This window comes from Aquarana catesbeiana, linkage group LG04 (genome assembly GCF_042186555.1).
Source record: "Aquarana catesbeiana isolate 2022-GZ linkage group LG04, ASM4218655v1, whole genome shotgun sequence".
Taxonomy (NCBI): Eukaryota; Metazoa; Chordata; class Amphibia; order Anura; family Ranidae; genus Aquarana; species Aquarana catesbeiana.
In genome coordinates, this window is record NC_133327.1 from 543057711 (window position 1) to 543073599 (window position 15889).

At 42.7% G+C, this 15889-nt stretch overlaps 1 protein-coding gene across 1 annotated transcript in view; it reads right to left on the reverse strand.

Annotated features, from left to right (window-relative positions):
- Positions 1-4674: 4674 nt before the first annotated feature.
- The window catches only part of SNX9 (sorting nexin 9), a 232665-nt gene continuing 221450 nt past the window's right edge, over positions 4675-15889 (reverse strand). The window contains exon 18 of the mRNA XM_073627898.1: positions 4675-9796. Within this exon, the coding sequence (XP_073483999.1) occupies positions 9749-9796 (48 nt within the window). The 3' untranslated portion in view covers positions 4675-9748. The remainder of the gene's footprint in view (positions 9797-15889) is intronic.

Below are 15889 nucleotides of genomic sequence, written 5' to 3' on the forward strand. Positions count from 1 at the left end.
AATATTCAAGGCTACTTTTGTAACATGCCAACAGATGGCAGCTCAAGGCGGCAAGCACAGTCACAGGGAACACTGATCTTCATAAGTCAGTGTGCCAAAAGACATCATCCTGTGTACATCGGGTGCAACTGGTGTTATCCTGACCACGTCCATTACCACGTCTGCTATTCCATCATGGACAGCAAGTTAGAACAAAGAGAAAAGGTAAAAAAGTCTGCGTGAAACTGGGCAAACCTGCCACAGAGACGTTTGACGTGATTCAGCAAGTTTACGGCAATGCTGCAATGAGTAGTTTGAGGTGTTTTAAGTTCAAGGTGTCCCCAGGCTGCTGACCCAGGAGCAGAAGGAACACCACATCAAAGTGTGCCAAAAATTCAGTCAGCGTGCCATGGGGACAAACTTGGCAGCAACACAGCACATATTCAAATCACACGAGGATTGCCTGGACTGTTCTGTATGACACACCGACCATTGCAGGAATCTTGTGGATTGTTCTCCGACGATCATCATGCCAATTGGTTTAGTCATTTTCGGGGGTTGAGCTCGTTGAAGGTCTTCCTGATCTCTTGTCGTCTTCCAGGGATGTTGTTCCGCTCTTGAAGCGTGCTTGCCACTCAAAACACTTTGAACGACTCATTGTTTCACGCAGAATTTCTCGTTTGCTCTATGTTCTAATTTGCAGTCCATGATGAAATAGCAGACATGGTATTGCACATGGTCAGAATACCACCAGTTGCATAGCTCAAAATGTACACAGGGCGACTGTCTTTTGGCACACTGACTTATGAAGGTCGGTGCTCCTTGTGACTGTGCATGCAGCCTTGTGCTGCCATCTGTTGGGGTGTTACAAAACTAGTCTCAAAACATTTTGATACCACCTCGTATATATAAAACCCATACATTTCCTTTGATTTTTGATGGAGTAGTGGAGGATTCCATCTTCTGCCCATTATTTATTTATTTATTTTTTTTAAGCTTATCGGGGAGATTTTCCTTCACTTTCCAACGTGCAATGAATCTCAAGTTATCACTGGTAAAGTGTCTCCATTGGAAGAGTGCTCTATCTATTCTTGTTATGATGGCAACTCAAAAATTTGGATTTACCCTGACTTTAAGGCTGATCCTATGTCCACTGTAGTTTAATTTTTCTGTATTAGATAGGTGAGCAGCCCAGGATGGTCTTCTGCTGTAGCTCATCCTCTTCAAGGTTCAGTGTGTTTTTGTGTGTCCATTAACAAATGTATATTTATTATTGGTATTTATATAGTGCCAACAATTTATGCAGCACTTTACATACACTGTATATTGTACATTCATATCAGTCCCTGCCCTCAAGAAGCTTACAATCTAAGGTCCCTAACTTACATTCATATATACACATATTAGGGCCAATTTAGTTAATTAACCTACCAGTATGTCTTTGGAATGTGGGAGGAAACCCACAGAGGCACTGGGAGAACATGCAAACTCCAGGCAGGTAGTATCCTGGGTTGGGATTCGAACCAAACAACCTAGTGCTGCCAAATAGGCCTCATCTGCACATCATTGTTGTAGAGAGTATTTATTTAAGTAGCTGTGGACTTCTTTCAGCTTAAAAAAGTTTAGACATTCCCCTCTGACTTTTGTCATTATGTATTTTTTTTGCTCTATTCACCTTAAATTATAGTGACTGCATAGTATTGAAATCCCACAAAGTCAGAATTCTTTGATATACTGAAATTGGTAAAATTAATTATTTGACGGTCAAAGTCACTTAGGTCTTTTATTTTGTTCATTTTGTCTTAACAGCAAATGAATGTTGATATATTTTGTTGCAGTCATATGATTTGCCTATTTCTATTAACGAGCAGGTGTATATAATAAAAGCAACTACTAAATGTAATAAAACATTCTGGGGAATTAACTGATCATCCTGTGACATTATAATATTGCAGCAAACTGTCAGAAATGGCATGCACCACATTACCTAAGCAGATAGACCTATTTCAAGTCTATCTGTACCATCGGCACCAATTTCTACAGTATCTCACAAAAGTGAGTACACCCCTCACATTTTTGTAAATTGTTTTTTACAGTATATCTTTTCATGTAACAACACTGAAGAAATGACACTTTACTACAATGTAAAGTAGTGAGACTACAGTGTAAATTTGCTGTCCCCTCAAAATAACAACACACAGCCATTAATGTCTAAACTGCTGGCAACAAAAGTGAGTACACCCCTACGTGAAAATGTCCAAATTGGGCCCAAAGTGGCAATATTTTGTGTGGCCACCATTATTTTCCAGCACTGCCTCCACGACGAAATCACAGAGCTGGTGGATGTTAGTGACCTTGCGCTCCTCTACTTTCCGTTTGAGGATGCCCCACAGATGCTCAATAGGGTTTAGGTCTGGAGACATGCTTGGCCAGTCCATCACCTTTACCCCTAGCTTCTTTAGCAAGGCACTGGTCATCTTAGAAATGTGTTTGGGGTCGTTATAACATTGGAATACTGCCCTGTGGCTCAGTGCTTCAGTATGTCACAGTACATGCTGGCATTCATGGTTCCCTCAATTAACTGTAGCTCCCCATTGCCGGAAGCACTCGTGCAGCCCCAGACTATGACACTCCCACCACCATGCTTGACTGTAGGCAAGACACACTTGTCTTTGTACTCCTCACCTTGTTGCTGCCACACAAGCTTGACACCATCTAAACCAAATAAGTTTATCTTGGTCTCATCAGACCACAGACCATGGTTCGAGTAATCCATGTCCTTAGTCTGCTTGTCTTTAGCAAACTGTTTGCGGGCTTTCTTGTGCATCATCTTTAGAAGAGGCTTCTTTCTAGGACGACCGCCATACAGACCAATTTGATGCAGTGTGCAGCGTATGGTCTGAGCACTGACAGGGTGACCCCCCCACCCCTTCAACCTCTGCAGCAATGCTGGCAGCACTCATACGTCTATTTCCCCAAAACAACCTCTGGATATGACGCTGAGCACATGTACTCAACTTCCTTGGTCGACCATGGCGAGGCCTGTTCTGAGTGGAACCTGTCCTGTTGCCAAGACCCCGAAACTGAGCTGCAGCACGGTGGACATCTTGTTATAGCCTAGGCCATCTTTATGTAGAGCAACAATCCTTTTTTTTTTTTTTTAGATCCTCAGAGTTCTTTGCCATGAGGTGCCATGTTGAACTTCCAGTGACCAGTATGAGAGAGTGAGAGCGATAACACCAAATTTAACACATCTGCTCCTCATTCACACCTAAGACCTTGTAACACTAAGGAGTCACACGAATGGCTACTTGGGCCCAATTTAGACATTTTCACTTAGGGGTGTACTTACTTTTGTTGCCAGTGGTTTAGACATTAATGGCTGTGTGTTGAGTTATTTTGAGGGGACAGCAAATTTACACTGTTATACAAGCTGTACACTAACTACTTTACATTGTAGCAAAGTGTCATTTCTTCAGTGTTGTCACATGAAAAGATAATAAAAAAAATTTACAAAAATGTGAGGGGTGTACTCACTTTTGTGAGATACTGTATACCAATGTGAAATAGAAACTAGCACAGGACTGCACTAGGGTTGCACCGATACCGGTCAAGTACTCGCCGATACTGAGTACCGATACTTTGCGGTGCGATTTGTGTCAATACAAAATAAATGGGCGCAAATCGCACTGCAATAAAAAAGGCATGTGATTTGAACAGGAATGCGGTGCGATTCCTGTCTGAATTGCATGCGACTTCCCCCACCGCTGCTGTGTGTGTAAAGGAAAGGGAAAAGCACCATCTAGTGGGCAGTTTATTAAAAATGTTAGAATTCACATTATTACATATCTGGTTAAATGCAAAATCTGCATAGGGTCCCGGTCCCACTGATGATAGAAAATCATGGCCGCTGCTGGTGCTTACAGGGCTGGAGGAGACATTTTGGAACCCCGTGGTGATGTCACCTTGGGGGAAGACAGCCTATACATCCAATGGGAACACTAATTCATACTCTGGTGACAAGGATTTCCCTTGTTGTCTCTTACTTCCAGCTTTGGCTATAGAACATGAAGTGAATGAAAATCTTCCCAAGGGGACCCAGGTGGCCAAAATAAACTGACAGGGGTTATAACCCTCTCTTACTTTATCTAAAATGAAAAAATGGCAATTTTGACATTCCTGTAAATTCTATATCTTTGAGTACAGGGCAACCAATGGATTCTTAGACACCATGGGTTATATGCTGCTTCCTTCTGGTGATTGGACTCTGGCAATCACCGCCCCAATCGCCCCTCCCAGGGTACCCATATAACCCCACCCACTCTGAGGTGTTCCAGTTTTCTAGTAAGCAGTAAGCAGATCACAGAGAAAAGACTGGAAGAACTTGTGCTCTATATTGTAATCTAAGATATGGAATTTACAGGTTTATCACAACTCCCATAATCTTAATCATATAGAACAGGACAATGGATCAAGTGGTGCACAACAATAAACAGCTACTCCTGAGGACATCAATTGGACAAAACATGTTTAAGGACAGATACATGTGAAGTCAGACGTCACCAGGTAACCCAGAAACAGCAAAGTTGGCTGGGGAATTCTAAAAAGAGTGGCCAGAGCTCTTATTCCAGCGGGGGTAGCACTTTTTAGTGTGATTATTCTGATTTTATTACTGTAATAAAACACAGTACAGTGTTACACTAAAGGATTTTTTTTATTTATAATATATAAGGGACAAGTGGAATGGTAGTTATATGAATACGCACAGACCAGAGTTGGTGGTTCACATGGCGCAAACGTGAACTTTAAAATGTATTTTTATATTCACATTTTTGGACTATAGTATTATTTTACAGTATTTACATGTTATATGCTGTTATTTTCATTTAAATTCATTTTCACTGTATTTTATTATTTATTATTTGAGTTTGATGTATGGTATATGTTGTGGGGTAAAGGGGTAAAGTGCTGGGGATTTTTCATATGTACTAACATCAATGCACTGCAATTTAGTATGTTTTAAAGCGTTTGTTACCCCAACATTTCATATTCCGGACATGTGGCTGCTGCATCCATGTACTTGTATGAGAAAGTATACTGTTCTCTTTGTATTGCTTCATTTGTGTGAAATCCCTGGTAATCCTGCCAGTCCCTCTGCTTTCCTATTAAAAACTGACCACACTAAGCAGGCGATGCTATGCTGGGAACCTAACACGCCCCCCTGCAACGTCTGTCACTGGGAAGCGCAGTATGCTGCTGCTGCTTCTCCTTCCCCCCAGCTCTTATTCAGCTGAGAACAGAAGGAATGTGATCCCTTATAAAAAAGGGAAAACATGTATATATAATGGGGTTTATTTACTAAAGGCAAATCCACTTTGCACTACAAGTGCACTGCAAGTGCATTTGGAAGTGAAGTCGCTGGAGATCTGAGGGGCACATGCAAGGAAAATAAATGATTGGATGATACAAATCAGAAGAGCTTCCTCTAATTTCGATCTTCCCCTTAGATCTACAGTGATTGCACTTCCAAGTGCACTTGTAGTGCAAAGTGGATTTGCCTTTAGTAAATCAACCCCAATGTTTTGACTGTCATTTAAATTTTAAACGGAATGGGTTGTTTTTACAAGGTGATCGTTTACAATCACGTTAACCACTTCAGTCCTGGAAGGATTTACCCCCTTCCTGACCAAGCCCTTTTTTGCGATATGGCACTGCGTCGATTTAACTTACAATTGCGCAGTCCTGCGACGTTGTACCCAAACAAAATTGATGTTCTTTTTTTCCCACCAATAGAACTTTCTTTTGGTGGTATTTGATCACCTCTGCGGTTTTTATTTTTTGCGCTATAAACAAAAAAAGAGCGACAATTTTTAAAAAAAAAGCAATATTTTTTACATTTTGCTATAATAAATATCCCCAAAAAATGTTTAAAAAAAGGAATTTCTTCCACAGTTTAGGCCATTATGTATTCTTCTATATATTTTTGGTAAAAAAACCCGCAATAAACGTATATTGATTGGTTTGCGCAAAAGTTATCGCGTCTACATAATAGGGGATAGATTTATGGCATTTTTATTAATATTTTTTTTATTAGTAATGGCGGCGATCTGCGATTTTGATCGTGACTGCGACATTGCGGCAGACAGATCAGACACTTTTGACACCATTTTGGGACCATTGGCATTTACACAGTAATCAGTGATATAAAAATGCACTGATTACTGTGTAAATGTCACTGGCAGGGAAGGGGTTAAACACTAGGGGGTGATCAAGGGGTTAACTGTGTTCCCTCAACATGTTCTAACTGTAGGGGCATGGGCTCACTAGAACATGACAGAGATCACTGCTCCCGATCACTAGGAGCAGTAGATCCCTGTCATGTTGCTAGGCAGAACAGGGAAATGCCTTCTGCCTAGGCATCTCTCCGTTCTGCCTCTCCGTGCCACGATCGCGGGCCACCGGCGGACATCGAGTCCGCGGGACCCGCAGGCACGGGCGCGTGTGCACCAGCTAGCCGCGTACGGTTACATTGTTTTGCGCACCCGTGCCACTTTGCCGATGTATATCAGCGTGAGCCGGTGGGCAAGTGGTTAAAGGGTAATTTCACCTTTACAGAAAAATCTGTAAGGTGAACATACACAGGACCCCCTCCTCGCCACCCCCTCCCCCCCCTAGTCCCGTTGACCTGTTCTGAGGCCCGGTATAGCCTCACGGGTCCAGGGCCTAGAAATCCCCGGAGCTTAATTTCCTAAATGTACCCCGTCAGGTCTAAAGGACCAATCAGAACCCATGTAGCCCATCCTCTCAGCGGGGAAGAAGAACAGAAGAAAGCTGAGGGGATCTCTAAGCCCTGGAGCCGTGAGGGCTATACCAGGGCTCAGAACGGGAGATCGCCACCATGCAGGTCAGCGGGACTTTTTCTGTAAAGGTGAACTTACCCTTTAAGGCCTGTTTTACGTGAGCTTAAGCTTGTATAAGAACAGTTTGAACAGCAAGCTTTGACAAAGCCTTTTGCAGAGGTTTCAGCAAGCTGTTAATTGCTTGCTGACTGTATAATTTACATATACAGCAGCAAGGCAGCTCTGCTGCGCAAGATCACGTACCTAGTACGTGATCCTGCACTTCTGTGTAAGGGGCGTGCATGCGTGCTGCCGGAGACCCGCTCCCGTTGTGATTATACACAACGGGAGCTGATCTGTGGGTACCGTGGACTCGATGTCCCCTGGCACCCGCTGATCATTAGGCAGAAAGCCAGAATGACAATCTGCCTATGCAAACTAGGCAGATCGCCTTTCTGTCAGAGAAGGCATTGATCCTGTGTTCCTGCAAAGCCTTCCCCTAGTAAATCACCCCCCCCCCCCCCCCCACAGTACACAAGCACTGGCTAGGAACACAGTTAACCCTTTGATCGCCCCTGATGTTAACCCCTTCCCTGCCAGTGTCATTAGTACAGTGACAGTGCATATTTTTAGCACTGATCACTGTATTAGTGTCAATGGTCCCCAAAATGTGTCAGTTAGTGTCTGATTTGTCCGCTGCAATATCGCAGTCTCGCTATAAGTCGCTGATCGCCGCCATTACTAGTAAAAAATAAAAATATCCCATAGTTTGTAGAGGCTATGACTGTTGCACAAATCAATCAATACACGCTTATTGGGATTTTTTACCAAAAATATGTAGAATACATATTGGCCTAAATTGATGAAGAAATTAGATTTTTTTTACATTTTTTTATTGGATACATTTTATAGCAGATAGTAAAATTATTATTTTTTTTTATTTCACAATTGTCTGACTTTTTTTTTTGTTTACAGCACAAAACATAAAAAACGCAGAGGTGATTAAATGCCATCAAAAGAAAGCTCTATTTGTGGAAAAAAGGACATAAATTTTATTTGGGTACAGCGTTGCACGACCGCGCGATTGTCAGGTAAAGTAGCGCAGTGCCGTATTGCAACAAATGGCCTGGTCATGAAGCGGGGGGTAAATCTTCTGGAGGTCAAGTGGTTAAAGTACCATTCAGCTCCAGTCTGTAAATGCTGAACAGAGATCCTAATGGGAGTGTTGACTAGGGCTCTAAGCAAGATGCTAGCAGGCTTTCAACAATCCATAAAATGTATCATATCCATAGGATCTGTGTTCAACATTTACAAACTGGAACTGAATGGTACTTAAAAAGCTTCAGCAAATCAAGGCTTTGTCAAAGCTTGCTGTCCACACTGTGCTTATACAAGCTGTAGCCTTTGTCAAGCACACCTATGATGCTATTGTATATGCTGCAACAGGTGCACACAAGTCTGGATAGACCCTTAGCCCTTTCACTGTCAGCCATTTTTTTCAATTACTAGCCTGTAGAAGCGATCTTATGGCTGGCTGTAGGGTCACTTCTGTGTAAAAGTCAACAGTTGGAACTAAAAATGTAGCATAGGACTGGGGGCTGCTTCCCCTCCCAGTGGACACCCCCTCTCCCCATCCTTCACGCGTTTCCCTCACTATATTACCATCATATCTTTTGCTTCTTTATTGAGCAATGCTCAGTAACGTGTCTATAGCATTTATTAGGTTGTGGTGTGATAGCAGACATTTCTGAGAATTCTCTGCAAGATGGATTCGTATTCTTTGATACTTGGCTTGGTTCAGCTCAAGATGATCATGGAAAGATTGTCACGATCACTTGCAGGCACCAACACAGTGCCACTGCACCTGGTGTGAATATACCCTAAGGGCTTGTTCATACCACAATTTTAGAATTCTAGATGCATTTTTGCATACGCATTTACATGCGTTTTTGATGCGCTTTCAATGCGGTCCAGTGTGTTTTTTTCCTTTTTTTTTTCTATCTCTTGAAAAATCTTTATTGTCATTAGGATAATGTGAATTCCAGTGTGTTTGCACGCATTTGGATGTGCTTCAGAAGAGAAAAAATGCAGCATGTTGTACTTTTGTTGAAAGCCCTTAAACTGACTGCACTCGTATAAACTAGCGCCATTGAAAAAAAAAATGCCAAACACTGTGCATGCAAGTCTGCAACACACTGGAAAGTGCCTGTGTGAACCAGCCCTAAAAGAATATTTAATTAGAAATATCTTTACGTTAAATCACTGGGCCTATGTCAGTCTCTCTTGTTTATTAATAAAAGGAAACCTAACTTTATGATACATTTTTTTCCTGAGTTGCACAACAAAGTTTAATTAAACTTAACATAAGAAAAAAATGCAGTTGTAACAAGGCCGGGTAATAACAATATTGCGGTGTATGTATATTGCACAGTGAATAGATCAGTGTGCCTTAAGAAATTTTTCTTCATAAATCGCACTTAGTGTTAGTGGACAGAACATAAGTCCATGAATGAAGGTTCAGTTCAAAGATTACTTTGAAAGATATAATGTGCATCCAATCAAATAGCAGTGTTGGTTATAGGCAAGATAGGTGCCACAGGGAATCCAAGGCATTCCACAGACGCAGCTTTAGCACCTTCGCTCTTTGCAATGAACAGACTGAGAAGTAAAAAAGAGGGTGTTGCTATAGATGACGATTTGATTTTATCTGAAAATGAACATGCATTTCATAAGCTGTGGTATTTTAGTGCACTGGAAAAGCAGTCTTTCTGGGAAAAATAATCAACGCTACTTGGCGTAAGCACATTTGCAGCTGTGCAGTTCCAAGTTTATCCTCCGGGGTGCAGTGTCCAAAGGGCTGTTTTTCAATGTCCAATTAAATTCATAGAAAGGCACTTCCAATAATCCTTCAGATCCAGGCTTTGGATCTCTTACATGACGGGGAAACGGCTTAGCGCCTGCTTCAGCTTTTCAGCAATCTAGAGACAGAAAAAGAAATATTTTATTAAAATGGGCTACAGCATTATTATAATATTTTGTGAAGGGAAAAACAGCAGACCACAAGCATTTCTCCAAGGAAACCTGATGACTTTCAAACTGAGCATATGGTGAAAAAATTATTAACAGAACATACCTTCAATGAAAATTGCATGTCGCAACAAAATTTTGGACATGTTAAAGTGTCCTGTAAAAGTTTTGTTTTGTCCCACAACTTCCCCGCCTTCCTGTTGGTTATGGAAGCTGCTCACCCCATAAAGGAGGCTCAGGAAGCAGGTGCAGCAGGGACACACTCTACTTTTGCACATAAAGCAAACTTTTGTGTTAAATTTCAGCTACCTATATCTCCGGATCTTCAGATTGCTTTAACCACTTCCCTCATGTAGGACATCTTAGGATGACCTGGACTTGAAGCGGAGAATACTGGATGATGCCTGCAGATACCAGCATCAACCAGATATCTTTCTTTTCAGACAGTGATTCCCTCTCATGAAAAGCCATCCTAGAGACTGATTAGCAGCTGGATTGCTTTTACAGGCAGCAGGAGGGGATGCCGCTGCCCCCCGCTCCCCCGCTGCCTCTCTGTTCTCTCCTGTGTGATTGAAATTTTTTTTACAAATAAATAAAATGTGGCGTGCATTTGTATGCAGCCCCCTTTACTCTGATACCCCTAACTAAAATCTAGTGGAGCCAATTACCTTCAGAAGTCACCTAATTTGTAAATAGAGTCCACCTGTGTGCAATTGAATCTAAGTGTACATGCAGCTGTTCTGTGAAGCCCCCACCGAGGTTTGTTAGAGAGCCTTAGTGAACAAACAGCATCATGAAGGCCAAGGAACACACCAGACAGGTATAAAGGTGTGAAGAAGTTTAAAGCAGGGTTAGGCTATAACAAAATATCCCAAGCTTTGAACATTTCATGGAGCACTGTTCAATCCATCATCCGAAAATGGAAAGAGTATGGCACAACTGCAAACCTACCAAGACATGGCCGTCCAACAAAACTGACAGGCCGGGCAAGGAGAGCATTAATCAGAGAAGCAGCCAAGAGATCCATGGTAACTCTAGAGGAGCTGCAGAGATCCACAGCTTAGGTGGGAGAATCTGTCCACAGGACAACTATTAGTTGTGCACTCCACAAATCTGGCCTTTATGGAAGAGTGGCAAGAAGAAAACCACTGTCGAAAAAACCCCCTAAGAAGTCCTATTTGCAGTTTGCAAGAAGCCATGTGGGGGACACAGCAAACATGTGGAAGAAGGTGCTCTGGTCAGATGAGACAAAATTATAATTTATGGCCTAAAAGCAAAAAGCTATGTGAGGGGGAAAACTAACACTGCGTATCACCCTGAACACACTATCCCCACCGTTAAACATGGTGGTGGCAGCATCATGTTGTGGGAATTCTTTCTTCAGCAAGGACAGGGACGCTGGTCAGAGTTGATGGGAAGATGGATGGAGCCAAATACAGGGCAATCTTAAAAGAAAATCTGTTAGAGTCTGCAAAAGACTAGAGACTGGGGTGGAGGTTCACCTTCCAGCAGGACAACGACCCTAAACATACAGCCAGAGCTACAATGGAATGGTTAAAATTAGTGGTTCTCAACCTCTCTAGTGCCGTGACCCCTTGATAAAATTTCCCAAGTTGTGGGGACCCAACAGTACAATTATTTTCGTTGGTCATTTCATTGCTGTAATTTTGCGACTGTTATGAATCGAAATATAAATATCTGATATTCAGGATGTATTTTCATTCTTACAAATTTAATATCTTAAAGCATTGTGATTAATCACAAAAACAATCTGTGATATATAGTTGGAAATATTTATTTAAAATTAACATATAAGTTACTAATAAATAAAATGCCCCACCGAGAGACAGGGTAAATGATGGGCAGACGGGGGGAGGGGGTTTACAGTGGGAGCATTTGATGGGCACAGTGGCAGCATTTGATATGGCACAGTGGGAGCGTTTTGATATGGCACAGTGGGAGCGTTTGATATGGCACAGTGGGAGCGTTTGATATGGCACAGTGGGAGCGTTTGATATGGCACAGTGGGAGCGTTTGATATGGCACAGTGGGAGCGTTTGATATGGCACAGTGGGAGCGTTTGATATGGCACAGTGGGAGCGTTTGATATGGCACAGTGGGGGCGTTTGATATGGCAGAGTGGCGGCGTTTGATATGGCAGAGTGGCGGCGTTTGATGGCACAGTGGTGGCGTTTGATGGCACAGTGGCTGTGTTTGATGGTCACAGTGGCAGCGTTTGATGGCACAGTGGCGGCGTTTGATGTGATGGCACAGTGGCGGCGTTTGATGGCACAGTGGCGGCATTTGATGGCACAGTGGCTGTGTTTGATGGCCACAGTGGCTGCATTTGATGGCCACAGTGGCGGCAATTGATGTACAAAAATGCTATTATTAATTAGTGTCTCTGACTTACCAAAGTCACCCAGGTGTTCCGTCAGAATCAGCAAGACATCTAATGTGTTAACTGGACGTGACATTTCATCGCCGCCATCTTGGTACCTATTTTTACCAGTAAACTAAGCTTATATACTATATAAGCCTTATATAGTATATAAGCTCAGTTTACTGGTAAAAATAGGTGTAAAATGCAAGACTTCGGTGGGTGTAAAAAGATGTCTGCTTGCCGACTTCTAACTGTAGCCTTGCTGCGGACGAGAGTACCAAGATGTCGGTGACGGAACGTCACTTCCGTGCGGTCTCTTCCCCCCCAGAAGTGACATCTCGCTGGCCAGCTTTCCAGATTGGACCAGCATTCGCCACCCCCTGGCAAATCGGCAATCAACTCCCCAGGGGGTCGCGACCCCCAGGTTGAGAACTGCTGGTTTAGATCAAAACAATTATGTGTTAGAATGGCCCAGTCAAAGTCCAGACCTAAATCCCATTGAGAATCTGTGGCAAGACTTGAAAATTGCTGTTCAAGGACGCTCTCCAAATCCCAATAAAATACATTTACGTTTTTGGCTGTAACATGACAAAAATGTGGAAAATTTCAAGGAGTATGAATACTTTTTCAAGGCACTGTATAATGTTTGGGGGTTCTCAGTAGGTTTCTAGCAAAAAAATGATGATTTTTACATGTAGGAGAGAGTTTACAGAATTGGCGTGGGTGGGAACAGGTTAACATGTAATTTTAATGGAGGGTAACCTATATTTTTTTTCTGTCATGTGCTCAGCTTAGATTTCCCAGGTTTGCGATGGGCCGATTAATAATTTAACACATTTAATGCCTTTAAAGGCATTATAAAACCTTCCCTCCTGCACCTTGCATTTTTCACCCTCATAAGATGTGCATTAATAATGTTGGCTCATGGTGTCATTTGTTGGCCTGTACACACAAGCCTACTACAGTAGAGTAAATCTTCACCTTCCAGTGTGAGAAGCTTCTGTTTGAGTTCAAACGAGGCACGTGGCATTGCACTGTTTAATGCATGACCTCTGTCTGTAGTAACACTCCCTGTGAAGAAACTATTTATCCCACAATCCCTGGATCTCTCAGTCTAGTGCTCTGCAGGGGACAGCTAATTAATTATGACAGACACAAGCAGGCAGAGCAATTAAAGGAGAGCCCACCATGCAGTTTTTCATCACATTAGCACTCCCACATTTGTAATGTCAAGGCATGGATTGTGAAATCAAACAAGAAGCTGCCTCTCCCTTACACGAATAGGGACAAGCTAGGTGAATGAATACATGGACATAGGGAAATCGATTGGCCATGACACTACAAACTGCAGCCACAACATGTGATCCCATCACTGCAAGGAAAGGTAAGCAAACACAGGGAATATAGCTACACTAATACCTAGTTAAAACATTTGAAAGTGTAGAATGCCCTTAACCACTTGACCTTTGGAAGGCTTTACCCCTTTATAATCAGGCCATTCTTTGCTATTAGGCACTGCGCTACTTTAACTGGCAGTTGCTCTGTCATGCAACACTGCACATAAATTAAATTTATATACTTTTTTTTCACACAAATAAAGCTTTCTTTTGGTGGTATTTAATCACCTTGGGGTTTTTTATTTTTTGCTATATAAATGAATAAATACTGAAAATGAAAAGTAAACAAATATAAAACAAAACACGTTTTTAGAGTGAAAGTTATACAGTCTACACACTATGGTATAAATACTTGAAAATCGATCAAACTGATCAATCCTGAAGTACTGACGGTCTCATTTCTTGAGACTCTAAAAGGCCAGCACAGTACAAATACCCCCAAAAATGACCCCCTTTTTAGAAAGTAGACAGTCCAAGGTATTTAGTAAGAGGCAATAATAAAATTATTTTTTTTTAACTTTTTTTTTTACATACTGTCACCAGTGCAGTACAGCATTATTATATGACTGGTTTGGCAGAGATCAGGGATACTGACTAATGACAGTATGTAAGAAAAAAAAGTAAACAATTTATTATTCAATTTTTTAAACATTTTTATCTTTTTTTTTTTACATACTGTCATCAAAGTAGTTCAGTGTCACCACAGTAACACTTGGGAAGGTGGTAAGGGATTTTTTTTACATTGTGATTGCTTGATGATGATCACTGTAACAGCAATCATTTGAACTGTCATAAATGACTTTCATTCATTATTCACTGCTTTCTATTGTGATTGGACCACAGCTATCACAAGGTACAGGGTGCTGTGATTGGATTGGATTTCATTCATGACCATTGTTTACTAGGTGACATGATCACGTGGTATCTGGGCAGCTCACAGTGGCCTGATACTGAGCACTGCAATCTGCTGTAACCAGAGAAAACAGTGGTTGCAGATCATAGCACGCACAGTGCGCATGTGCACCACGGTGTATGGATAACGTCGCCGAGCCTGGGGGAGGCACCTGCCAGAAGTAAATGTACTGCTGGAGCTCGGCAAGTGGTTAATTTATAGGCGGATCCCCATCCATAAAAAGCAAGCACACCTTCACATCTACCATGACTACAAATCCATACATTTAGTTTCTTATTTAACCACTTAAGGACCGCCTAACGCCGATTTACGTCGGCAAGGCGGCACGGGCAGGCAAAATCACGTACATGTACGTGATTTGCCTCTCGCGGGTGGGGGGTCCGATCGGACCCCCCCCCGGTGCCCGAAGCGGTCCCGTTCTGTTCCCCGGCGATCCGAGATGAGGGGGAGGCCATCCGTTCGTGGCCCCCCCCTCGCGATCGCCGCCGGCCAATGGGAACACTCCTTTGCTGCTGTATGCTAAACAGCAGCAAAGGAAATGATGTCATCTCCCCTCGGCTCGGTATTTTCCGTTCCAGCGCCGAGGAGAGAAGACATCAATGTGAGTGCACAACACACTACACACACAGTAGAACATGCCAGGCATACAAAACACCCCGATCCCCCCCCCGATCGCCCCCCGATCCCCCCCCAATCACCCCCCCCCCCCTGTCACAAACTGACACCAGCAGGTTTTTTTTTTTTTTTTTTTTTCTGATTACTGCATAGTGTCAGTTTGTGACAGTTACAGTGTTGGGACAGTTAGTATTACCCCCCTTTAGGTCTAGGGTACCCCCCTAACCCCCCCTAATAAAGTTTTAACCCCTTGATCACCCCCTGTCACCAGTGTTGCTAAGCGATCATTTTTCTGATCGCTGTATTAGTGTCGCTGGTGACGCTAGTTAGTGAGGTAAATATTTAGGTTCACCGTCAGCGTTTTATAGTGACAGGGACCCCCATATACTACCTAATAAATGTTTTAACCCCTTGATTGCCCCCTAGTTAACCCTTTCACCACTGATCACCGTATAACCGTTACGGGTGACGCAGGTTAGTTCGTTTATTTTTTATAGTGTCAGGGCACCCGCCGTTTATTACCTAATAAAGGTTTAGCCCCCTGATCGCCCGGCGGTGATATGCGTCGCCCCAGGCAGCGTCAGATTAGCGCCAGTACCGCTAACACCCACGCACGCAGGATACGCCTCCCTTAGTGGTATAGTATCTGATCGCATCAATATCTGATCTGATCAGATCTATACTAGCGTCCCCAGCAGTTTAGGGTTCCCAAAAACACAGTGTTAGCGGGATCAGC